Source organism: Castor canadensis, chromosome 6 (genome assembly GCF_047511655.1).
Source record: "Castor canadensis chromosome 6, mCasCan1.hap1v2, whole genome shotgun sequence".
NCBI lineage: Eukaryota > Metazoa > Chordata > Mammalia > Rodentia > Castoridae > Castor > Castor canadensis.
In genome coordinates, this window is record NC_133391.1 from 36,961,174 (window position 1) to 36,985,606 (window position 24,433).

A 24,433-nucleotide genomic window follows, 5' to 3' on the forward strand; every position below is an offset into this window, starting at 1 on the left:
TCTGCCTACTGGCCTTCATCCCTCTATTCTTCCCAACTGCAACATGCACCCTTCCTCTACATCAAGCTCTACTTGGGCTTCTAGTTTCATCTTAAAGGTCACATCCTTGGAGGTTTTCTGACCCCAGGCAAGATGTAGATCTCTGTTAAGTACTTTCAGCTCACCCAATACTCTTAGTGCTTAAACCTACAATTTATAACCCTGCAGTTAAGAACCTCAAAGGACAGGACAAGTCAAATCTCTTGTCTGTACTCAAAGTTTCACCTTTGCTCATCCTTCCTTCCCAGTTGGTGACTAGACCCTTACCTGTTCTCCAAGGCCCTGTAATAAAAAGCCTTTCCAGTTGATTCATGTTGATACCAATCTGAGCAAAAGTGCTACAAACCTGGGGCTTAAAAGCTCAGACCTGAGTCAAGCAGGGTGGTGAAGGCACATTTCCAGTTCAGTGATTCTAGTTTTGTTTTTTGTTATTTGGTGGTACTGGGGTTTAACTCAGGGCCTCAAGCTTGCTAGGCAGGTGCCTCTACCACTTGAGCCACTCTACCAGCTCAGAGATTCTGGATTGATAGGGATTGGGGCAGGGATGGCATCAAGTAATGCATATTTTCCAAAGTTCCCTTATGATTTTGATACACCAGCATCAGGTTCATGGAAACACTGCCTGTGGCAGACAATTTTTTTAGGGTGGGGGAGGGACAGGACTGGGGCTTGAACTCAGGGCCTCACGCTTGCTAGGAAGGCACTCTTACTGCTTGAGTCGCTCCACCAGCCCTTTTTTTGTGATAAGCTTTTTTAAGATAGGGTCTCTCGAACTATTTGCTGAGGCTGGCTTCGAACCGTGATCCTCCTAATCTCTGCCTCCTGAGTAGCTAGCTTACAGGTGTGAGCCACCAGCTCCTGGGAGGAGCCAACTTCTGACATGACTTCCAATGATCTCTGTCTTCTGACAGTCATACCCTGTGTAATCTCCACCCCTTGAGTACAGGCTGAACTGAGTGGTGGGTGTGATGAATATAATTAGGTTACAAATGACTGTGACTTCATCTTGCTGGTGTTGTTTCTATGGCTCTTACTATGATGTGGAGGACTACCTGGGGAGTCATTGGCTCAACAGTCAGTTAAGGACCTTAGACCAATCACCTATTAAGTAGTAATTTTTGCTGATAACCACTGAGTGAGCCTAGAAGCAAGACCTTCCCATTTGAGCCTTGAGAGGGCTATGGACCTAGCTAACACCGTTTTTGTTGTGATAGTGCTCAAGATTCAACCCGAAGCTTTACACATGCTAGGCAAGCACTCTGCCACTAAGCTATGTACTCCACAATCCACTAGCTTAATACCTTCATTGTAGCTTTGTGAGAAACCCTGAGGCAGACTCAGTTCAGCTGTACCCAGATTCCTTATCCACAGAATTTTAAATCAAGTATGGCAGTGCATGCTTGTAACCCCAGCACTTGGGAGGCTGAGGCAGGAGGACTGGTAGTTCAAGGCCAGCCTGTGCTATACAGTGAGACCTTGTCTTAAAAAAAAAAAAAAAAAGAAGCCAGCCATTGTGGTACACTCCTATAATCCCAGCTACTTTAGGAGGTAGAGACAGTTGAAGACCAGCATGGGCAAAGTTAGTGAGACCCTATCTCAAAAAATAAAAACAAGAGGGCTGAAGGTGGGGTTCAAGTGGTAGAGTACCTGCTTAGCAAGCATAAGGTCCTGAGTTCAAACCCCAGTACTGCAAAAACAAACAAAAATACCAAAAATGCAGTTTTAAACTATTAAATTTTAGAACTGTTACACAGCAGCAGATAACTAATACACTGCTTAGATAACCCTCTAAACTCTGCTCTACCCATCCATGTTGGAATATTCACCTAAGTGGGGAATTTCACATCTCTAATAATATTCTACAACACACTGACTGCAGATATTCTCATCTTTTGTGTAGAAAGATGTGCACCACGTAATTGCCATCTTCAGCTTCAGAGACGTTGGCTTAATCTCTTAAAAAAATTGCCAAATTTCATGTGCATGAACTCTGGACTCTCATGAAGTCAAGTTCTCTTCCTGTTCTTACCATGATGTCCAGCCCCAAAATCATCTTAAATTGCTATACACTAGGGGTCAGCAAGTGTGAGCATGCAAGATTTTCAGGAAGATTCTTCTGGTTCCCTGAGCAGGTGTTCCTACCACCTGAGCCACACATCCAGCCAAATCCCTAAATCTTGTTACAAACTTCATGATCAAAAACTGAACTCTTGCTGGGCACTGGTGTCTCACATCTGTAACCCTAGCTACTTAGGAGACTAAGATCAGGAGGATCTGGGATAGAGACAAGCCTGGGCAAATAATTCGTGAGACCCCCACCTCCAAAATAACCAGAGCAAAATGGACTGAGGTATGGCTCAAGCAGTAGAGTGCCTGCTTTGAACCTACCCTGCTCCCTCTACCCCGAAAAAAAAATTAACAAAAGAAACACAGCCTTCACTACTTCCCAAATAAACTGCTGCTCCTTCCCCATGCCTTCACAGTCAGGGACTTCTCTCTTTGTAAATGAAAAGCAAACTGTATTTTCATGATCCCAGGGACATGAATGGCTTTCCTTCCCTCTCTGAGTATGAAACCAGGCAGTCCCAGCCCTGTGTACACTGGACTTTAGAGCCATTCACATCAATGTGGAACTAGAGAGGTTTGGGAAGTTAAGGGGCCATTAAATGGGAACAGCTTCCAAGAAAAGATAATACTAAGTTCCAAAGGAGAAAGTAAGGCGAGGTTGGTGGGTTGGAGGGCAGGCTCTGAATACCAGGAACCAGCAAGTTCTATAGACTGGAGGGTCTTGGAGGAAGGTTTTTTTTTGTTTTTTTTGTTTTTTTTCCAGAAGCAACAGGCTTAATGACTTTGTCTAGGGCAAAGCTGAGAAGCCAAGAGTGTCAACTCCTGAAACAGGGCTCACAGGACCAGTACCATTAAGACTCCATTGCCCCCAAGACAATAAGCCTACCTAGCCAACTTTTGACCAAAAAGCTACTCCCCCTGTGAATGGTAATCTCTCATAAACCTCCACTCAAAGAACAGAACAAGTTCAAAGAGCACTAGAAAGAGAAACTCAGAGCTCTTCAGAAGAGAAACTCAAGCGAGGGCTCACACTAGAGCTTCCAAATTCTGGGGAGTGCTCAGCAGCACCACTCCAAGCAATTGACACTGATCCTCTAGCATCTGAGGTGGAAGGAAACAGGCTGAACAGATGCTCCTTGAGAGCAGGGGCAGCGATCGTCAGTTTGCATGTTCAGTGCCCATCACATGCTGGTGCTCAGTGTACCCATTACTTTTGAATACATGTTTACATGCAATTTGTCCGAAGTCACATAATCCAGGATGTAGGCCTTCTGGCTGCTAGCCTAGAACTCCGCAAACAGTATCTGGTTCTTTTTATTTTCTAGCACTTTCCTTTATAGTCAACTGAGAATGAGTCTTTTTCCCATTCACAAATATCAAAAACAGAAGAGACCAAGTTGCGGGCATGTTTGTACATAGACTTCTCATAGATTTATTTCTGTGTCATGTTATATATAGATATATGCGTACATACCTTTGTTGGTTTTTTTAATACAATCTATAGTCCCTTCCCTTCCCCACCAAACTCACAAAAGGAGATATAAATTCTTCCAGAATTGCCACTTGGCTTTCCAAGATGGTCAGAGCCAAGAAAGAACCTTCTCTTACAATCTTAAGGAACAGCTGTCCTTAGGCTCTGGAGTCATTAATGTGGCAGCATTCCCAGGATCCAAGCGGAGAGAGAAGAAATAACTGTAGTGTGACGGGATTCTGGGATGAAAGTGTCCAGAATGGCAGACTGGCTCTCAGTACTCTCGGGGTGCAAATAAAGATGGGGACCCTATGGCTCTTTAGATGCTGCCCAGCAGGCACAGATAGAGAGCAGGAATTGGGGATTAGGCATGCAGGGACCAGAGAAGGAACCTGTGGGTTATGCTGGAGATAGAGCAGCCCCATCAGGACTACCGACCTACTCAGTGACAGATGCTGAGCTCTTAAAGAAACACAGAGCAAGCATGTTGGGAGAGGGGGCAATAAACACATAAGAAAGTCACATGAAACAGGAAGTACCAAGAAGAACATGACCTGTGCTGGCCTCCTCCACAGAGAAGGTGGGATCTATGCCTGGGAGTAGAGGAGGTGAAAGGTCATGAACTAGGATTATCAGCTGGCCAGGGGCACAGGAAGGCTCTCTGAGGACTCCTAAGGGGCAGGCAGGCAGGCAGGTGGAACCCCGCATCCCCAGGGAAGAAACGGCAGTCTTTTCAGTTCGACTTAGACCAAATCTTGGCACTCCCTCGGAGCCTGGCAAGGGGAAGAGAAAGAAAGAAAGAGAGAGAGGATGCAAGGAATTCCCTAAGTCCTGGAGGCTCCCCCAGCTCCCCACCCCATGCAAACCACCAATAGAAGTGGAGCAGTCAGGTTCCTGAGATCAAAGCAGGCTCCCAGAAGCAAGTAGTTCCCACCACACTGGCTCACCCCTTGCCCTTTGAGGCTTTCTTGCTGGGCTGGCGCTGGTTGGTGCCAGGAGCTGGTTCCCTCAGCTCTGTCAGGTGTTGTTCAGGGTCCTGAGATGTGGCTGCAGCTGCTGCTGCCGTCGTAACTTTAATGGTTTTTTTAAGGTTGGCAACCTACCAAGATGAAAGGAATGGGGGTAGTAAGAAAGGTCCCAGTACCCAACAGGCCCTGCTCATCTTGTCTGTCTGCTAAAGCCACACCCAAACTCCTGTCCGAAGACCAGGTGCCCAAGCTGGGGAGCCTGAGTACATCCTGCTCCCCTGCCTGCTTACCTCACTCTCAATCTGCTGCTTCAGGCCCAGCTGCTGCTCCTTGTGTTGGTTGGCACGGCTCACCTGCTCCTCAATGCCTGACAGCACCACCTCACAGCCCACGCACCTGCAGGAAGCAGGGGAGGTAAGTGTTACAAGAGCTGTGATCTCAGGCTTGGGAAAAACAGACTCAAGAAGGACCTAGAACCTGCCATCCAAGCTCTTGTCTGAGTTGGGAACCCTCACCAGGGCACCTGGAAATCAACTATAACAATACACCCAGGAGCAAGGAGCACCCCTGGATAGAGTTAAGAGAGGAACAAAAGTGCCTGGAGTGATACATGCAGGACGGGAATAGGAACTAGAAACAAAATAGTGCAGGGCATGGTGGCACAAATCTGTAATCCCAGCACCTGGGAGGCAGAAGTAGGAGAATCTCAAGTTCAAGGCCAGTCTGGACTACCTAGTGAGATCCTGTCTCAGTAAACCAAGGGCTGGGGGGATAGCCCAGTGATACAGCACTTCCTAGCATGTATGAGGCCCTGAGTTGCACTCACAGAGGAAAAGACAGCTACAGAAATATGCCAGAATAAAAAGGAGTTTGGAGGGATAAAAAAAGGAGGAAAAGAAAAGAGGAAGAGGCTCATGGTGTTATAAACCAATGCCGATGTGTTGAATACAGCCTATGACAGGAGACCCAACCTCTTAGCTAAGATCCCACTCAAAACCTGGAGCCGGTGGCTCACGCCTGTAATCCTTGCTACTTGGTAGGCAGAGATCAGGAAGACAGAGGTTCAAAGCCAGCCTGGGCAAATATCTTGAAAAAAACCCAACACAAAAAAGGCCTGACAGAGTGGCTAAAGTGGTGGAAAGGCTGCCTAGTGTCTGGTGCCAGTTGCTCATGACTGTAATCCTAGTTACTCAGGAGGCAGAGATCAGGAGGATCGAGGTTCGAAGCCAGCCCAGGGAAATAGTTCCGTGAGACCCTATCTTGAAAAACGCTTCACAAAAATAGGGCTGGTGGAGTGGCTCAAGGTGAAGGCCCTAAGTTTAAGCCCCAGTACTGAAAAAAAAAGAAAAGAAAACCTGCCTACCAAGCATGACACCCTGAGTTCAAACCCCAGTACCAACCAAAAAGAGGCTGGGTGCAGAGGCTCACACCTATAATCCCAGCTACTCTAAAGGCAAAGATCAGGAGGAACGTGGTTCCAGGTCAGCCCAGACAAAAAAGTGACACACCGCTTTTTTTTTTTGTGGGACTAGAGTTTGAACTCAGGGCTTTACACTTGCAAAGCAGGTTATCTAATACGTGAGCTACACTTTTAGTCCATTTTGCTCTGGTTACCTTGGAGATGGGGGGGGTCTCACAAACTATTTGCCCAGGCTGGCCTCGAACCTCTATCCTCCTGATCTCAGCCTACCAACTAGCTAGGATTATAGGTGTGAGCCACTGACACCTAGCACAAAACCCCATGTTAATCAAAATGGGGTGTAGTGATATGCACCTATGGTCCCAACTACTACTAGGTAGGAGGCCAGCCCTAGGAAAAAAACACAAGACCCTACCTGAAAAATAACTTAAAGCAAAAAAGAGGTGGGGTGTGGCTCAAATGGAGGAGGGCCTGAGGCCCTGAGCTCACACCCCAGTACTGAAAAAACAAAACAAAACAAAAAAACCTCGAGTACCACTCCCCCTTTTCTTTCCTAATTACAACTCCAAGGACCCTACTTCCTGCCTCCTATGGCCTTCTCCGCTCACTTCCCTCAGACACTTTGGAAGCAATGAGTTCATTTCCTGCCTTCTCTTGGACTCCACCTCTGTAGCCCTGCCCAGCCCCGGCACCGAATTGCTCCCTGTCTTGGTGTGCGAAGGGAGGGACAACTCTCACCACTCCTGCAGGGTTCGAGCAATGGCACTGAGGTCTTGGCGCTGAATGTCCCGTCCAATGCTGTAGTCAACCTCCAGCCGTTGATTGCGCTGGTCCAGGGAACCCCGAAGCACATCAGCATATACGGCCTCGATCACAAGGTCTTCCAGCTGCCTCACGTTTCGCAGGGCAAGGGCCTCCAGCAACACTGCATATGGAATGCACTGGGGTCCACAAGTCAGACCAGGATTTGTGAGGTTCCACAACAGATGAGGGCTTCCTGAAATTCTCTTCCCTCCTTTCCCCTGTGCCCTCTATTCCTACTCCTAAATAATTTCCTCTAAAAGGCAGGTTCTACAGTAAAACAAAGTATCCTCACCTCACAAACAGCATTATGAAAAGGACCATTTTAAAACACAGGACTGATGCTCCCCATCACCCTCACCCACACATACACACCACAGAGGGAAAGGGACTTGTGCCTGGTGTCATTCCTTTGGCCACAGCTCAGGATATCCCACAGTTATTGGCCAAGATCAGCTTGACATTACAGGAGTACAGTAAGCCGCCTTACTCACAGATTTATTACATATGATTTTGCCCAAGCCCAGTCAGAGAGAAATAATACATTTTTAAAAAATCAAAAGAAATTTCAAAACCAAAAATTTTAGATTCTAGCACATGCATTCCATAGCTCAGTGCATGAGAGCTCTCAATCCCGTGTCATTGTCATTTGTGTTTAAATCACTGTGTGACTACTGAGTATTTCCCTCCCTTAATTTTGTGAAAATCTGCCTCCCAAAATACAAATGGTTCTCAAAAAAGCCAGGCAAAAGTGAATGTTTCTTTTTTTTTTTTTCGGTACTGGGCTTTGAACTCAGGCCCTTCACTTTGAGCCACTCCACCAGCCCAATTTTTTATGATGGGTTTTTTCAAGATAGGGTCTTGTGAACCATTTGCCCAGGCTGACTTCCAACTGCGATCCTCCTGATCTCTGCCTCCTGAGTAGCTAGGATTACAGGTCTGAGCCACCGGTGACTGGCTAGAAGTGAATGTTCTTAATTGAAGTGATAAAGTGAAAATTTTGAGATTTGTTGAAAGACCACATATTTTTAGCAGAAGACGGGTGGTGATGTGGAAAAAATGAATCAAGAACCCGCAAGGCAGTGCTGAACTGCATCCTGAACATTTGAGGTTCTTCCTGAGCATTGGTGGTCTTCTTGGACTCATAGACCCTCAGACACCCAGGGTTTATGGTATTTGAGACTGGGAGTGGTCTGCAGTTACTGTTAGATTCCACCCATCTGCAGACACATTCCTTTCTACTGATTTCAGTAAAATTAACAATATAGTAACAACCTGGACAGTGCAGATTACTGAGGATATGGTTTGATATTTAACCAAAGAACTGAGCCCAATAGGGACACAGACATACTTCTGAATTCTATATACTTATTTTAAGAAAGAGAAGATCATTACTTCACCAGAAGAGAGCCTCGATCTCAGCTCTGAGGTTTTGTTGTCATGGAACATTATCCAGTGGGGAAGGTAACAATTCAACATGTGATCAGCAACCTACTTGCTATTTTGATCCAAAACACAAAAAAGATGTTTACTGACAGCTCAAGGTGACTAAAACATAACAAAACACAAAACTAAGAGAATCCTATCAGTTTAAATGACTACGGTAATGGGAGTTTAGATGCTGACCCTGGAGGAGGAGAGGGGACATCCAACAGGATGCTCTACACCTTACTGGCTTTGGACTGGTAGACGATGGGGCTGTCACTCACCTTGACTTTGGCAGCCAGGGTGACAACTGAGAGGTGTCGAAGCTTATTCTTCTGAGCCTCAGTGAGTGGGGGAAGATTCCTGGCTTCAGCTAGGGAAAAAGGACAAAATAAGGGAATCCTGCTCTCAGTGTTTTGGGAAACCCTAGTTTCCTTCCCCTGCATTTTTTTTTTAAGTTTTCCATGTTAATTAAGGTTTGACCCTGACCCTGTATACCAAGGGGACCTAAGTGGGACATGCCAGAATTTCTTCTAACTTCCTTCCCCCACCTCCATCGCTCCAGAGCTCTAGCCCCTCTGGTTACCTAAGTAGTCAGCATATGTTCCATAAGCAAACACTGTAAGCAGCCGGAATGTGGAAGCGAAGTCGCTCTCAGCCAACTGAAATAATGAAGGAAAAGAAGAAATGACAGTAAGGGTCTCTCTTGACACCCTCCCAGTCTTATCCTATTTTGAACTCAACTTTCAGGCCCCATCTTTCCCAGACAACATTACCTCTTGGTTCACCAAGAGGCATTTTCTACCCCTCTGATCACTCTCCCTACAGAAAGGGCTCTTTGTTATGCTATTTCCCCAATCTACAATGCCCTTCCCTCCATCCACCATTCAATTTGTATCCTAAATCAGAGATGACAACAGTTATTCTAGTTCCTTGGGAGGCTGAGATCAGGAGGATCACAGTTCAGACCATCCTGGGCAAATAGTTTGTGGGACCCCCCTCATCTCCAAAAATAACCGAAGCAAAATGGACTGAAGGTGTAACTTGAGTGGTAGAGCATCTGCTTTGCAAGTGCAAAGCTCTGAGTTCAAACCCCAGTAAAAATAAAAAAACAAAAACATTCAGTGTTCAGAATCTAATAGACACACACATCAGACACCACAAACGATGTTATACACTCCTTAGGGTGTATGTTTAATTTTCAAATTTGAGTATTTTTAGGCAGTCTGTGGTACTCCCCAATTCACCAGACTCCTGTCTCAGCCTTTGCTTTAGCCTTAACTGGCATTTGAATATTTGCCCTCTGCTTCAGACCCACTACCAGGAAGCTGTCTTACATCATCTAGTCCAGCTTATTATGATCTCCTCTCCTCCTACCACTCATCACTCATCCTGGCACTTAATCCCTGCAGTTCTCACCTGAGCACATCTTTCAAGAACATTGCAGACCCAGTCTTTAGTATCCCATTAGAATCTAACAACAGCTATTCATGTTGTTGGCCCTCTCAACAAATACTAAATAAATGATTTAAAGATGTATATCACAAAAAAAATAAAGTAACAACAACAAAAAAAGATGTATATCAACTTCTCTATTTCTTTAATTGGAATATAAGCTTCAGAAGGGCAAGTCCCATGTCTTGCACTTTTCTGGCAGACTATTACACAGGCACTCACTCAATCAGGAAGTACTTCTTTTTCTTCACTTTTATAACAGGCTTTGGCTCCACTGCAGGAGGAAACATGGAAAAGAGATAGCCACAGCCTTCTCTGGACCATATAATGATCCAAAAAGGCTAAATCTACAGATTCAATCACAGGATCTTCAAAACATGGCTTACAGTTTACCCACATTTCACTGTCCTAGCACCTCAGGACATGGGCTGGTGCCACAAGTCTTGGCAACCCACTTGCTCTAGACTTTAAGCTCTTAACTCTGCCACTTGTATGTGAATTGTTCTCCCTGCTGTGCTCCTAGCAGCTTGCCATGTGTCTTTGGGGAAAAAGACAATCTCTCTTACCTACCTTAGGTGAATTAGTATATGCTGCACAGGGGAAAAGAACAAGGTATATAACTTAACATGGTCATTCCTTCCATTTGTACCAGACTTTACGCCTATAAAATCTCATTGGATTCCCACAATGAGGGGCAGTGTCACTCCTAGTGTGTGTGAGTGATACGAAGGGCCTCAGAACTCAGGGCTCAGCCATGCAAGGCAAGTGATCTGCTACTGCGCTACACCCCACTCCTTTTTATTTATTTTGAGATGTCTCACTAAGTTGCCTAGGCTGGTCGGGAACTTCTGATCCTTCTATCTTTCCTCGAAAGCCCAAGGCCCTGAGTTCAAACCCAAGTGTGGGGTGGTGGGGAACAGGGTCAGGAACTGAAGTTCTGCAGTATAAAATTGTTCTGATCACAGAGACATTACTATTACACTGGTGGAGACAGGTTCCAACTAAGGTCTCCTATTCTGAATGAAATGCTCTTTTGCTTAGAAATGAAAAATACTAGGTTTTTTCAGATCCCTCATCTCCAAAGGGAAACAAAGATTGTTTGCTTTTGTTTACTTCTCCAAGATGTCAGCTAATCATTCAGTTGAACAGTATCCTTGTTCAACTCAATGTTTACCAGGTTGCAAAACTGAGCCCCGCCCACCCACTCTGAAATAGGAACATTTTTTTTTTTTTTTGAGGTTCTGGGGCTTGAACTCCGGGCCTTCACCTTGAGCCATTTCTCCAGCCCTATTTTTGTGGTGGGTATTTTGAAGACAAGGTCTCCCGAACTGTTTGCCCAGGCTGGCTTCGAACTGCGATCCTCCTGATCTCTATCTCCTGAGTAAGCTAAGATTACAGGCATGAGCCACGGGCGCCCAGCCTTTAAGTAGAAACTTTTGTCCCAAGCTTCCCGGTGGGCTACCCAGGTCAGCAACCCACCTCTCTAACATTAGGCATATCCAGTAGTTCCCCAAACACGTAGACACCAGGAGCCTCCAGCACCTGGTGGATGAGTGTGGCCAGCGCTGCACCCTTGGCCGATTTGGCCAGGAGCAGAAATTGCTCCTGGTTCTGCCCTGTCACCTTCACCTCCGCACTCATGGCTGCACTGAGCTGGGGACCTGGTCTCAGATTGTCTGGAGCTGCAAGGAAAGAGGATGTGAAGCTAGAGGGTCCTCAACACTGGCAGGATGGGAAGCCCAAGGGCGAGGAGCCGGATTAAAGAGGCACCAAAGTCAGTTCTGAAACCAGACCTGGGAATCCCATAGGCACTTCACGGCTGCCACGCCCACCCCCTCCCCGATACCTGGGCCGAACCCCAAGCCCCACCACGTGCACCCCATTGAGCCCCAAGGCACAGGGTGCAGCCAGAGAAGAGGGTCCACCCCAACGACGACGCACCCCCAACTCTACACGCCTGTCTTGCACGTGCCCCAGCCACGTGATCTCATTCCCAGGCTCCTCACAAGTGGCTCCACCCACTCCCTTAAAGAGGCCGCCCATGGACCATGGGACCTCGCCAACTGTCCGGTCGTACCGTGGACCAGACTCTGCGGGCCGCTACCTGCAAGATTCTCCTTCCAGCACACAGGGGTGGAGCCGCCGCTCCGTCACCTCCGGCAGTAGTTCCGCGCCTTTCCTGCCACCTCCCTTCAGGGTCGCTCTAGCCGCTAACCTCTATGGCCCACTTCCGGCCGTACTTCCGCTCCTAGGATACAGGTTCCGAACGGAACTTATCCCACTTCCGCCTTCCGCTGCTCGGGAGAGGGACACAGGCATTCTACTGTCTTGATTGGTTACTGGGGAGAGAATGACGGTCGTCTTTTTAACTGTTTTGTTACAATAAAACTTTATTGGTGAAAGAGTGCAATTCGTTTATACGCAGAGGAAATACCTGGTCTGTGGAGGCCGGGAGTGGCTTGGTGACATTTCTGAGTTGCAAATGTGGACATCCGAGCTGCACGGGATTCCTGGGAGGAGAAAAAGTTGTAGTGGAAAGAAAGGAGCAGGAAAAAAAAAAAAAAAAAAAGGAAGGATGAGGAGTGGAAACAATCATAGAAGTTTAGCGGCAGAGATTATTTGGGTAGTTCAACCACTCATTTTTTTTTTTTTTTTGGCAGTACTAGGGCTTGAACTCAGCCTCGCACTTGCTAGGTAGATGCTCTACCACTTGAGCCCTAACCACTCACATTTTTGAAGAGCAGGAGAAAAAAGTTAAGAAGGTAAAGGAAATAATAGCTAACGTGCCTTGAGTGCTTACAGTTGGTCAGATCTTCAAAGTTGTATCCCGTTAAATCCTCACAACTGTACTGATTACCCAGGTCATCCTGACCATGGTTACAAAGTGTACTCCAGTGATGCTTTCATCACTCAACTCTTGTAATGAAATTCCTGGGGGAGAAAAAACCCTAGGTGGAGATGATACCCGATTCCTGATTCTGAGTTTGTGCCGGGGTCAAGCCAATGATTGAAGACACCGGACCAGGAGTTAAGAGTAAAGCAAGGCAAAGTTTATTGAAAGAACAGCAAATTTCCCACAGGACGGGAGGTTCTTAGAGAAAGCTAAGCCATGGAATAGCTGAAGTCTAGAAGATGTTATAGGGCTCCGCCTGATTTAGGTCCACCTATTTTACCTTGAGACCAGGTTTGTGATTCGATGTCATCTCCACCTGCTCATCCCCATCCTTACTGAACTGGACATTCCAGGAAGGTCTGGTCAGCTTGCCTGGCCTTGAGGCCTGCCATTTACACTTTATAGCTACCTTTTGTTATCTTGGTAAAAGGTTTGCTGTTTTACTTTTTTTTTTTTCCGGTACTGGGCTTTGAACTCGGGTCCTACACGTTCAGCCACTCCACCAGCCCTTTTTTGTGATGGGTGTTTTCGAGATAGGGTCTCTCAAACTATTTCCCCAGTGGCTTCAAACTGTGATCCTCCTGATCTCTGCCTCCCGAGTAGCTAGGATTACAGGCATGAGCCACTGGCACCCAGCTCCAACTTTTCTCTTACCTGAGAGGACTGGCTGTTTTACTTTTCTGAGGAGCCTGCTTTTCATGTCTCTTTAGATGTTTGTTTTCAAAGATGCCTCCCTGTCTCATTTATCTAAGATAAAGGCAGCTGCATTTTGTTATCTTGGTGTGAGCCCTTCGTTTTACTTCTCTGAGGAGCCTGCTCCTGGTATCTCCTTAGATGTTTACTTCTAAGGATGCCTTCCTGTCTCCCTTATCTGAGTTAAAATCACTTCTGTTATTTGCTTCCCTTACAGAAGTCATATGTTATTCTCATTTTACAGATAAGAAAATTGAGGCTTATAAAAATCTAAGGATTTAATTGGAACCTAGGTCTTTTCAAACTCAAAATCATCTTTCCGCTTCACCATGATATTTTGTGGTGTTGGGGATAAAACCCAGGGTTTCATACATACTAGACAAACACTCTCCCACCAAGCTATACTCCCAGCCCAGTGATACTTAAAAATAATAAAAGCAGGGCTGGGATATAGCTCAGTGGTGGAGAGTTTGCCTAGCATGCATGAAACCCTGGGTTCCATTCCCAGCACCTCAAAGAAAATTACAAGTAACACTTCTATATTGTCTTATATTTTATATCAGGCTTGCATAAGGTCAAAGATTGTGAGGTTAATGACATCTTGGCAGTCTTTGTGTTAAGGACAGAGCTAGGATATTTACTTAATTCATTTGATGCTCACAAAGGAAAAACTGAAGCCCAGGGAAGTTAAGTAACTTGTAAGTGATATCAAGGTGAGAAAGTGGAAAAAGAGAAAGGAAATGACAAGAAAACCATAGGACTTAGGGCTAAAGGAACTTTTAGAGTTTCCATTCCACATCTCTTGGTTTAAGACAAAAACTAAGCAAAAAGCTCAGAAAGTAGAAAGAAAGCAAGATGTGGCCTGGTGGAGTGGCTTAAGTGGTAGAATGCCTGCCTAACAAGCATGAGGTCTTGAGTTCAAACCCCAGTACCATCAAGGAAAAAAAAAAGAAAAAAGAAAATGAGAAGTGAATGGAAGAGATGAAACTAAGATGAAGAGAAGGAATCAAATACATAATAAAAAAATTCAAAGGAATCAAAGAATTAATGAATCCAAAATTAAACAGGGAGGGAAAGAAAACTATTAGAGGAAAGAATGAGAAAAGAACCAACACTTGTATTATGTGCCGAGTGCATTATTTGCAATAAACTTATTCACACAGCAACTTCTTGAGGTGCACATTAATATGTCAGGTAACATGTGAGGACACAGGATCACAGAAGTAAAATAATTTGTTGAAGGTCACCAGTATTATTGCGATTTCAGTGCACATTTATCTGATTCCACACCGTGCTAAGAAAAAGAAGAAAGTGGGCTGGGACCATGGCTCAAGTGGTGGAGCACCTGCCAAGCAAGCTTAAGGTCCTGAGTTCAAACCCCAGTACTGAAAAGAAGAAGAAAAAGGAAGAGAAGGAAAAAAAGAAAGAAAATGTAGAAAGCAAATAGAGCTCTTTGTGTGGTGGGGTTATTAGTAGTAGGTATGGAGATCTTGGTGTCCTTGGTGTCCTGGAGCCAAGCAAGAGGGAGGCACCGCCTGCCTTTGTGCAGCAGCCCACTGCATTGTCCCAGATCCTCAAAGGCAAGTCTGCAGCACTAAAATGGGGTCTAAGACATCCACTGAAGAAGTATTCTTGAATAAAGAATGAGAGCTGTGGGGCTGGCAGAGTGGCTCAAGCAGTAAGAGTGCCTGCCTAGCAAGTGTGAGGCCCTGAATTCAAAACCCTAGTGTTGCCAAAAAAAAAAAAAAAAAAAAAAGAGCTATGGAAGCACACTCCGGGTTGGTGCCCCTTCACAGAGACTCTGCATCAACCTGAAGACTGGAAACTCAAAGTGTGGAATCCATTCCTTGGAAATGACTGGAATGGCTGACATGCCTAGGATTTTGCTGATACCAAGGATGACCTCTGACTGGAAGATCCTAGGAACTTACATCTTTCTTTTATTAACCTTCGAGAGCAGCTATCAACTTATTAGGCAAAAAATGGCTAGAAACTTGGGATATATGTGCCAAGTAAATAACATTAGCAAGGTGTGATGCTGTACTCCTGTAGTCTCAGCTACTCCCAAAGCCTGAGGCTGGAGGATCATGGGCACACAAGTTCAAAATCAGCCTGGGCAACATACTGAGTGAACCCTCCCTCTAAAAAAAAAAAAACAAACTTTTTTAGGAGGAGGGGGGAAGGGATGGGGGAAGAGAAGGTGGAGGAGGGAAATAGAAAAGAGGATAATGTGATATCTAGTCCTGATTTGCCTTAAACCGGCTGTGACCTTAAAGCAAATTAATATACCATTTTGTGGTATTTTTTCTTCCATATCTTCCAAATGAAAGATTTGATGTAAGGCCAATTTTGGTTCTGATGATTTATGGTTCTATGAGAGAAAAAGGAATCAGAGAACATGAGAGAACCAGGAAGTAGAAAAAGAATGTGGAGAAAGGAAAGGGAATGTACTATAAGATTATAGAGATCAGAGACAGGGGAGGAGTAGGAGATGGAGAAAGAAAACAAAGGAATAGAATTGAAAAAAGAAGAGGAGAAAGTGAGAAAAAAAATAAATGCCTCCTCCAACAGGGCAGAATCTAAGTAAATCAAGCAAAGTCAAGGATGTAGCAGTATTCATTCCTTACTAAGTGGCAGTATGTATAAGGCCATGTATCAGGTGCAGTTTTTTTTAATTCTAATGATAGAAATCAAGCTAAAAAACTGACTGAGATCTACGGTGTGAGACACATAATAAAATATCATTGATTCAAAACATATTGAGCATGTTTTACTGCTAGGAATTGTTCTAGCTAGTAGGGATACATAAAATATTTCTACCCTCTTAGTATTTATATTATTGTGATGAGATTCAAACCATAAATAGTTAGGAGATGATAAACATGAAAAACAAAAATAAGGTAAGGGGATGTTGGAGTCATTTGCTATTTTACTTAAAGTACTAAGAAAGGGCCACCGTCTCTGATAAGGTGATAACAGGACCTGAGAAAAATGAGGAAGGAAGTCATGTGGATTTCTGTGGGGAAAGTGTTCTAGGCAAAGCTGATTACAAGTGCCATGGCTCTCGGATGGACACAAGCTTGATGTGAGGAGCTGCAATGGGGCCCATGAGCAAAGGGAGAGAAAGAACAGACAGGGTCAGAGGGAGCAGGGAGTTCAGATCCTGTCAGGACATGGTAAGGACGCTGTCTGTTGCTGTGAGTGAGATGGGCAACCACTAGAGGATTTAAACAGAGGAGTGACATGATCTGAACCACATGTTTAAAATATGGTGATGGCTGCATGGACAGACACAATGAGACCAATCAGAAAGCTTCTGAAATGATGCAGAGAAGAGGTGGTGGTGAATCGGACCAAGGTAGGAAAATGGAAATGAAGACTAGTTGGATTCTGAACTTAAAGGTAGAGTGAACAGAATTTTGCAAGTGGAGTAGATGGAAGGTATGAAAGGAAGAGTGAAGAATTACATCACAGCTTGATGTGGTGGTGCACATCTGTAATTCCAACATTCAGGAGTCAGAGGCAGGAGAATCAAAAGTTGGAGGCCAGCCTGGGCTACATATTAAGACCCTGTCTAAACAACAAAAAAGAATGATAGCATAAGACAAGTTGCACCAAACTTTCAAAGTGCAGATCATTTTAATTTTACATAAACTTTCCAGATAACAGGAAAGAACAAAATACTCAACTTATTATCAGACAAAGAAGCCGCGTACCAGTGGTTCATGCTACAATCCTAGCTACTCAGGTGGAGACCAGGAGAATGGAGGGTAGAGGCCAACCATGGCAAATAGTTCGAGAGACCCTATCTCAATAATACCCAACACAAAAAAGGGTTGGCAGAGAGGCTCAGGTGGTAGAGCATCTGCTTAGCAAGCATAAGGCCCTGAGTTCAAACAAACCCCCGTGCTTCCAAAAAAATAAACATTAAACAATTAGACAAAGGCAATAGTAGAAAAGAAAATTACAGTCCAGGGCTGGCAGAGTGGCTCAAGTGGTAAGAACACTAGCCTAGCAAGTGGGAGGCCCTGAGTTCAAATCCCAGTACTGCCAAATTAAAAAAAAAAAAGAAAACTACAGTCTAATATCACTCATTAACAGTGACACAAAAATCTTCAAAAAATATTAGCAAACTGAATTCCACAGTGTGCAAAAAAAAAATATATCAAGATTAACTTGAATTTCCTCCAGAAATTTGGGAGTAACTTGATGTTAGAAAATACATTAATTTTAGCTAGGTGCTGTGGCTCTTGCCTGAAACCCTAACTACTAAGCAGGCAGAGACAAAAAGGATAGCAGTTGAGGCCCAGGCAAAAAAAATTATCAAGAACCCCATTTAACCAATAAAAAAAAATGAGTGTGGTAGCATGAGGTCCCAGGCATAAATATGAGACCCTATTCAAAAAATATCTAGAGCACTGAGTGTCAGTGGCTCACACCTGTAATTTTAGCTATGTGGGAGGCTGAGATCAAGAGGAACATGGTTTGAGGCCTGCCCAGGCAAACAGTTCTTGAGATCCCATCTCCAAACTAACAAGAATAAAATAGTCTGGAGGTGTGGCTCAAGCCCTGAGTTCAAACCCCAGTCCCACTAAAAAACAAAGCCAAAAAAAACAAAAAACAAAAGAGAGCACAAAGGCCTGGGGCATGGCTCAAGAGGTAGAGTACCTGCCTAGCAAGCACAGACCCTGAGTTCAAACATCAATGCCACCAAAAAAAGCATTAATTTTATTCTTAATAGTAAGAGATTAAAACAATAAATTGTGCAATCAATAAAGAGAAAACTTGCCAGGTGCTTGTGGCTCACACCTGTAATCTTAGCTACTCAGGAGGCAGAGGTCAGGAGGATCGTGGTTCAAAGCCAGCCCAGACAAATAGTTCACAAGACCCTATCTCAGAAAAAAACCATCATAAAAAGGGCTGGGGGAGTGTCTCAAGGTGTAGGCCCTGAGTTCAAGCCCCAGTGCTGTAAAAATAGATAAATAAATAAATAACTCATGTTATGAAATCAACATCCACTTGTGATTTTGAAAAAGTTTTTAGAAAACTAGAAGGGGACCAGAGAAGTAGCTCAGTGGCTGAACACTTGCCCAGCATGAGTAAGGCCCTAGGTTTGATCCCTAATGGAAGGAAGAAAGGAAAGGGAAGGAAGAAGAAAAGAAGAGAAGAGAAAGAGAAAATAGAAAATAGAAGCAAGAGAAAAGAGAAAAGGGCAAAGAAAACTAGAGGCTGGGTGTGGTGGTGCACACTTACAGTCCCAGCACTATGCAGGCTGAGGCAGGAGGATCTCAAGTTTGAAGCCAGTCTGGCAAACACAGCAAGACCCTGTCTCAAAAAGAAAGAGAAAAAAAAAAAAGCTTGAAAGGAATTGGTTAATCTGATAAAGAAATTCCTGGTATTGTCAATTCTATTGTCTTTTTTTTTTTTTTGGCAGTACTAGGGTTTGAACTCAGGGCTTCATGTTTGCTAGGCAGGCGTTCTACCACTTGAGCCACTCTACTAGCCCCTTTTTTTAGTCTTATAATGGGATCCTAGTGAAAGTAGTAAGGGGGAAAAAAAGTGAAAGGATTAGATTTTTAAAAATAAACCTGGGTTTAATGGTATATGTCTATAATCCCAGCACTTGGGAGGCTGAGGCAGGAGGATCTCCAGTTTAAGGCCAGTCTGGGCTGGGCTACAGAGTGTTCCCTACACAACGAGATCCTGTCTCAAAAAATAAACAATAAAATGGCAACAACAAAACACAAAAAAACCTTAATAAAAATTATAAAAATGAACTAAAGATTTGAAGTAGCACTTCACAAAAGAGGAAATCCACGAGCTCAACAAACAAGAAAACTAGCTCAACTTCATTAGTGATCAGAGAAATGCAAATTAAAGCCATGATAAATATCACTGGGTACACCAGAATTTTTTTTTTTTTTTTGAGACAGAGTCTTGCTTTATAGTCCAGGCTGGCCTTAAACTTGAGATCCTTTTTGTCTCAGCCTCTTGAATGCTTAGGTGTGTGCCACCACATCTGGCTAGTTAAACTACTTTGGAAAAGACTTTAGTATTATCTAGAAAAGTAAAAGTAACTGCACACTCACATACATAGCAAATACACATAATATTACTGCATGTATATCTCCAAAAGCAAGCAAAATAAACTATGTTATTAATGAATGTATACCAATCTGGGAAAAGTACTAAGAAAAATAAGGAAGTAATTGCCATCAAAATCAGAATTGTACCTACCTCTGGTGAGGAGCAAGTGGTCTGTGATTGGGCAGGGACACACGGGTCCTTTGGACTACAGGTAGGGCTCTTTTACCTGGTGGTTACACAGCCTAGATGGTGGTTATTCCATTTATAGTGTTCCCTTTGTAAATATTCATTACACTTGCTTTTGTTGCTCTTTATATGTTATATTTCACAATAAAATGGGCTTTAAAAGCATTTAATTCAACACCCATATATGACAAAACGCTTAACAAACTAGGAACTGAAGGTGTTTTCTTTAACTTGTAAAAGTTATTTTTTAAAGAAACCAAACACTCAAGCTGGAGGCTTAGTAGAGCACCTGCCTAGCAAGTGCAAAGCCCTCAGTTCAAACCCCAGTTATGCCAAAACTAATCAAAACAAAACATACATACAGCAAATACTATTTATTTATTTATTATTTTGTGGTGCTGGGGATTGAACCCAGGGCTTTGTGCTGTAAGTACCATTCATACTGGAAAAATATTGGAAGTGTTTCCTTTAAAAGCAAGAACAAAATAAAACAGCTTATGACTGCCTGTACTCAATGTTGAACTAAAGGTCTGGTCAGCACAAGAAAAGGAAATTAAAGTCATAGCATTGGAAAGGAAAAAGCAAACTGCTGTCTTTTACAGATGATGTGATTGCTTTTGTTGTAGAACATTCAAACAGTCCATAGGAAAATTATTAGACAGAGAGAGAGCTTATCAAGGTTGTTGGTTCTAAAGCCAATATTATAAATCAACTGCATTTCTATGTATCAGAAAAAGAAAATACTCTGAATATGCAATCTTGAAAAATACCATTAACTATAACAGAAAAGTAAAATATGATCTAGGAGTAAAAAAAAATAGAAGATGCACATTATCTGTATGCAGAAAATTATACTTAAAAAAATTATACTTCACTGAAAGACATTCAAGAAGACCTAAAAAAATGGAGAGACATCCCAAATCTGTAACAGGCAGTCTCAATATCAAAAAGATATCCATTTTCCTCAAATTGGACTTTGGATTCAATATAATTCCAAGAAAAGTCTGTGGAACCTGACAAGTTGGCTCACATACATAGCGAGCACCAAGAAATGGCAGAAGATTTCTGAGGAGTGTATTGGCAACATGATGTTTGCTGTGGGAGATAATCTAGATTTATTTTATGGTTTATGTTTATGGGTTTTTTTGGTTACCATTTTTTTCTTCTGTTTTTTGGTGGAGGGGTGTTTGTTTGCTGCTTGTTTGTTTTGGTGTGAAAGATGGAACCCAGAGCCTCACTCATGCTAGGCACATGATCCACCACTGAACTATATTCCCACCTAAAACTACAGAATTTAAGAAAGTGTGTTATTGATGCAAATTATTAGACAGTTTCCTAGTGGGACAGAGTAGATTATCTAGAAACAGACTCGTATACTTATGGAACTATGGCATGCAATACAGATAGCACAGAACATCAGAAAGAGACTAGTTAAAAAATGTTGCTGGGTGCTAGTGACAGGGCTCAAGTGGTAGAGCATCTGCCTAGCAAGAAGGAGGCCCTGAGCTCAAACCACAGTGCCACCAAAAACGAAAATGTTGCTGGGATGATTGATTTTCCATATTAAAAAGTAGAGCCTTAGGGGGTGAATTTATTCAAGGTACACTGTATGTATGTATGTATTAAATTATCAGAATGAAATCCCTTTGTATTATTAATGTAATAATAATAATAAATAAAATATTAACTATTCAAAAATATTAGTAAATCAAAACTGTAAAAAAAGAATTGCCTGGTGTGGTGGTATATGCCTATAATCCCAGCTTTCAGGATAGCCTCCGAAGAGGATCAAGAGAGCTTTTGTGTGTGTGTCTGGTGCTGGGGGTTGAACTTAGGGCCTCGTGCTTGGGTGCTCTAACACTTGAGTCACTCCACTACCCTAGGATCCTGAGTTGGAGGCCAGCCTGGACTACAGAGGAAACCCTGTACCAATAAAAGAAAATAAGCAGAAGAATTTTACAATGTTTGTTACACAACAATCAATTCTAGATGGACTTAAGACTTAAGCATGAGAAGTGAAAATTTAAAATCTTTAAGAACTTCTGATAATCAAAATGTATTGTGAAGGTTGGGGGTGTGGCTCACGTAGTAGAGTGCCTCTGCCTAGCAAGCACAAAGCCCTGAGTTCAAACCCCAGCACTGAAAAAAGAAATGATGAAAAAAAAATGAAAGGAAGATTACAAATATCTTCACAAAAGTACAGATATTTGGGGCCGAGGGTATAGCTCAGTGGTAGAGCACTTGCCTGGTGAACAGGAGGCCTTGTGTTTGATCCCTAGCACCACAAAAACAAAACAAAACAAAAACCCAGATATTTGCAAACTATATAACTGACAAAAATTAGTATCCAGAATAAAGAACTACAGCTGGGCTCCGGTGGCTTAAGTCTGTAATCCCAGCTACTCAGGAGGCAAAGATCAGGAGGATCATAGTGCAAGGCCAGCCTAGGCAAACAGCTCCTTGAGACCCTATCTCAAAAACAAAACAAAACAAAACAAAACAAAACAAAAAAAAACCCATCACAAAAAAGGCTAATAGAGGTGCTCAAAGAGTAGGCCCTGAGTTCAAACCCCAGTACCACTAAAAAAAAAAGGTGGGGGGATGGAAGAGATGGTGAACAGAGGCCATTTTTTGAGAAAACTGTGCTGGAATGGTGAGCAGAGAAGGGTAGACACAGGATGCAAACACACAGCTAAGAAGGATTAAGTGTGGAGAAATTATGGTGTACTTACATGCTGCTGGCTGCAAGAAGAGGGAGGGACAGTCACTGGAGTGATGACTTTGAGTGAGTGACAGGGTCTAGATCTGCCACAGGAGGAGCAGAGGGATTGTGAGGTGTATGTGTGGGGTTCCTCTGCTTGTCTCTAAATTCTCAGAAAAGCAGCAAGCAAGATCATTAGCTGAGAGAGACAGAGAAGAGTTTAGAAGGATATTTAACATTTGAGGATGGAAAACTGACAGAATTTGGTTAGGCATGGTGCCATGCACCTGACATCTTAGCACTCAGGAGGATAAAGCAGGAGGATCACCAGTTCCAGCCTAGCCTGGGCTACACAGTAAGACCTGTCTTAAACTGCCCCACCAGAAAGAAAGAGAGAGGAAGGGGGGGGGGAGGAGGGAGAGGAAAGGAAAGAGAGAAAGAGAGAGAGAGAGAGAGAGAGAGAAAAGAAAACTAACTGACAAATACTAGGAACCCTTACTGAGCCCAGAGATAGCAGGGCCTTACACATGCTAAGCATGAGCTCTACCACTGAGCTACACCCCAGGCCTATCACTTTATATTCTATTGTCTCCCTTACTAGATTATAAGCTCCACAAAGACAGGGGTGACTTTGTTCTGGTTCTCTATTGTATTCCCAACCATGGTACAGTACCAGGTATGTAGTGAGTGTTCAAAAAATACATGTTGTGGCCAGGATCATGCTGCCTATAATCCTAGCTACTCAGGAGGCAGAGATCAGGAAAATCAGTTAGAAACCTGTCTATCTTGAAAAAAACCCATCACAAAAAAGGGCTGGTGGAGTTGTTCAAAGTGTACATTCTGAGTTCAAACCCCAGTGCCACCAAAAAAAACCAAATATATGTATGTGTGTGTGTTGAAAGAATGAATCAGGAATACTAGAAATAATTGATAGGGATGCACAGACCTCAGTGCACTGAGTGAGATTCATTTGAAAATGTGGCCCACACTTGGCCTACAGTGAGTCCACCAGAGCCTATCCTCAGGATGCACTGGGCTCTCCAGAGCTCAGGAGATGGTAGGAGGTATGCAAGCTGCCTTTCATGACCCTGTGTCCCCATTTACATCTGATGCACACTGTCTTTCCCTTGCCACTTGGAAAGACCAGGACAGCTCACTTACCCTGCTGTTCTGACCTCAAAGGAAGGGCTGTCAGGGATAGGCAAGGAGGAGGACTGGTTCCTGCAGATGCTGCTCTCAACAGCATGCTTCCTTCCGGGAGGTGGGAGTGCAAGGCTAATGACAATAATAATGCAGTAGAGGAAGGGGGAAAGCCTGGAGGGGAGTGTATGTGAACAGACTCATCCTGAAGCTTTAGTCTCAGTGTAGAGATCAGGGAGGTCACGCAGAAAGGGAAGGCAGGGGGAGAGTCAAGGAGATAATGAAGAGTTGAGTGGGTAGGCGTCCCAGACAAAGTTCACAAGCAATAAATATCAATCATCTGCCATATGTCTAGGCACAGTGGAAGCCAAGGTGAACAAGACAAATGAGATATTTATTCTCAACTATAAATAGGAAACAAATATAAGATCATTCCAGAAAGCAATGGGAAAAACAATGAATTACAATTGAGGACCATTTTAGATTTTGAATAGAGATCTGAATGCCAAGGAGTCAACCAGGTAAAGATGGAGAATGCAAAGCACTCTAGGGAGCAGGAATCAAAGTGCAAGAATGCTAAAGGATGATTTCTGATGTTCTAGAACAAGAAGTTTGTTTTGTGTATGAGGGGAGTACAAGTTGGTAGGCTTCTCCTTACAAGGAGTTCACATTTATTACAAGTACAATAAAAAGCCACTTGCCACTTGAATTTTTTTTTATGTTCTTGGGTTTGGAACTTGGAGCCTTGTGCTTGCTAGGCAGGTGCTCTACCACTTGAGCCATGCCTCCAGCCTCGCTGGAATATTTTAAACAGGGAAGTGCTTGATACAATTTAGATTTTAAAATATATATGATATTATATATATATAAAATATATATGATATTTATATGATAAATGCCAGATGCAGTAGCTCACACTTAAAATTCTAGCTACTCAGAAGGGAGAGATCAGGAGGCTCATGGGTTTGGAGGGCAGACCAAGCAAATCAATCTTGAGCAATAAAGATGGGTATGGTGGACCTATCATCTCAGCTACCTGGGAAGCATAAACAGGAGGATCATGATCAAGGCCAGTACCAGCATAAAT

General features: G+C 43.5%; 1 protein-coding gene across 7 annotated transcripts in view; it reads right to left on the bottom strand.

Moving 5' to 3' along the window:
• Positions 1-3,514: 3,514 nt before the first annotated feature.
• Cops7a (COP9 signalosome subunit 7A) overlaps positions 3,515-24,433 on the bottom strand; it is a 32,900-nt gene continuing 11,981 nt past the window's right edge. For 4 of the 7 annotated variants that reach the window (XM_020158304.2, XM_074076186.1, XM_074076185.1 and 1 more), the window contains 9 exons: positions 12,081-12,156; positions 11,751-11,985; positions 11,126-11,328; positions 8,778-8,853; positions 8,476-8,564; positions 6,704-6,906; positions 4,836-4,941; positions 4,525-4,676; positions 3,515-4,350 (listed from right to left, as the gene is read on the bottom strand). In XM_020158304.2, coding sequence (XP_020013893.1) covers positions 4,311-4,350; positions 4,525-4,676; positions 4,836-4,941; positions 6,704-6,906; positions 8,476-8,564; positions 8,778-8,853; positions 11,126-11,287 — 828 coding nt within the window. In that variant the 5' untranslated portion in view covers positions 11,288-11,328; positions 11,751-11,985; positions 12,081-12,156 and the 3' untranslated portion in view covers positions 3,515-4,310. Of the gene's footprint in view, positions 4,351-4,524; positions 4,677-4,835; positions 4,942-6,703; positions 6,907-8,475; positions 8,565-8,777; positions 8,854-11,125; positions 11,329-11,587; positions 11,986-12,080; positions 12,157-24,433 lie in introns of those variants that run through there. The other 3 variants (XM_020158305.2, XM_020158302.2, XM_020158306.2) reach the window with 3 other exon arrangements.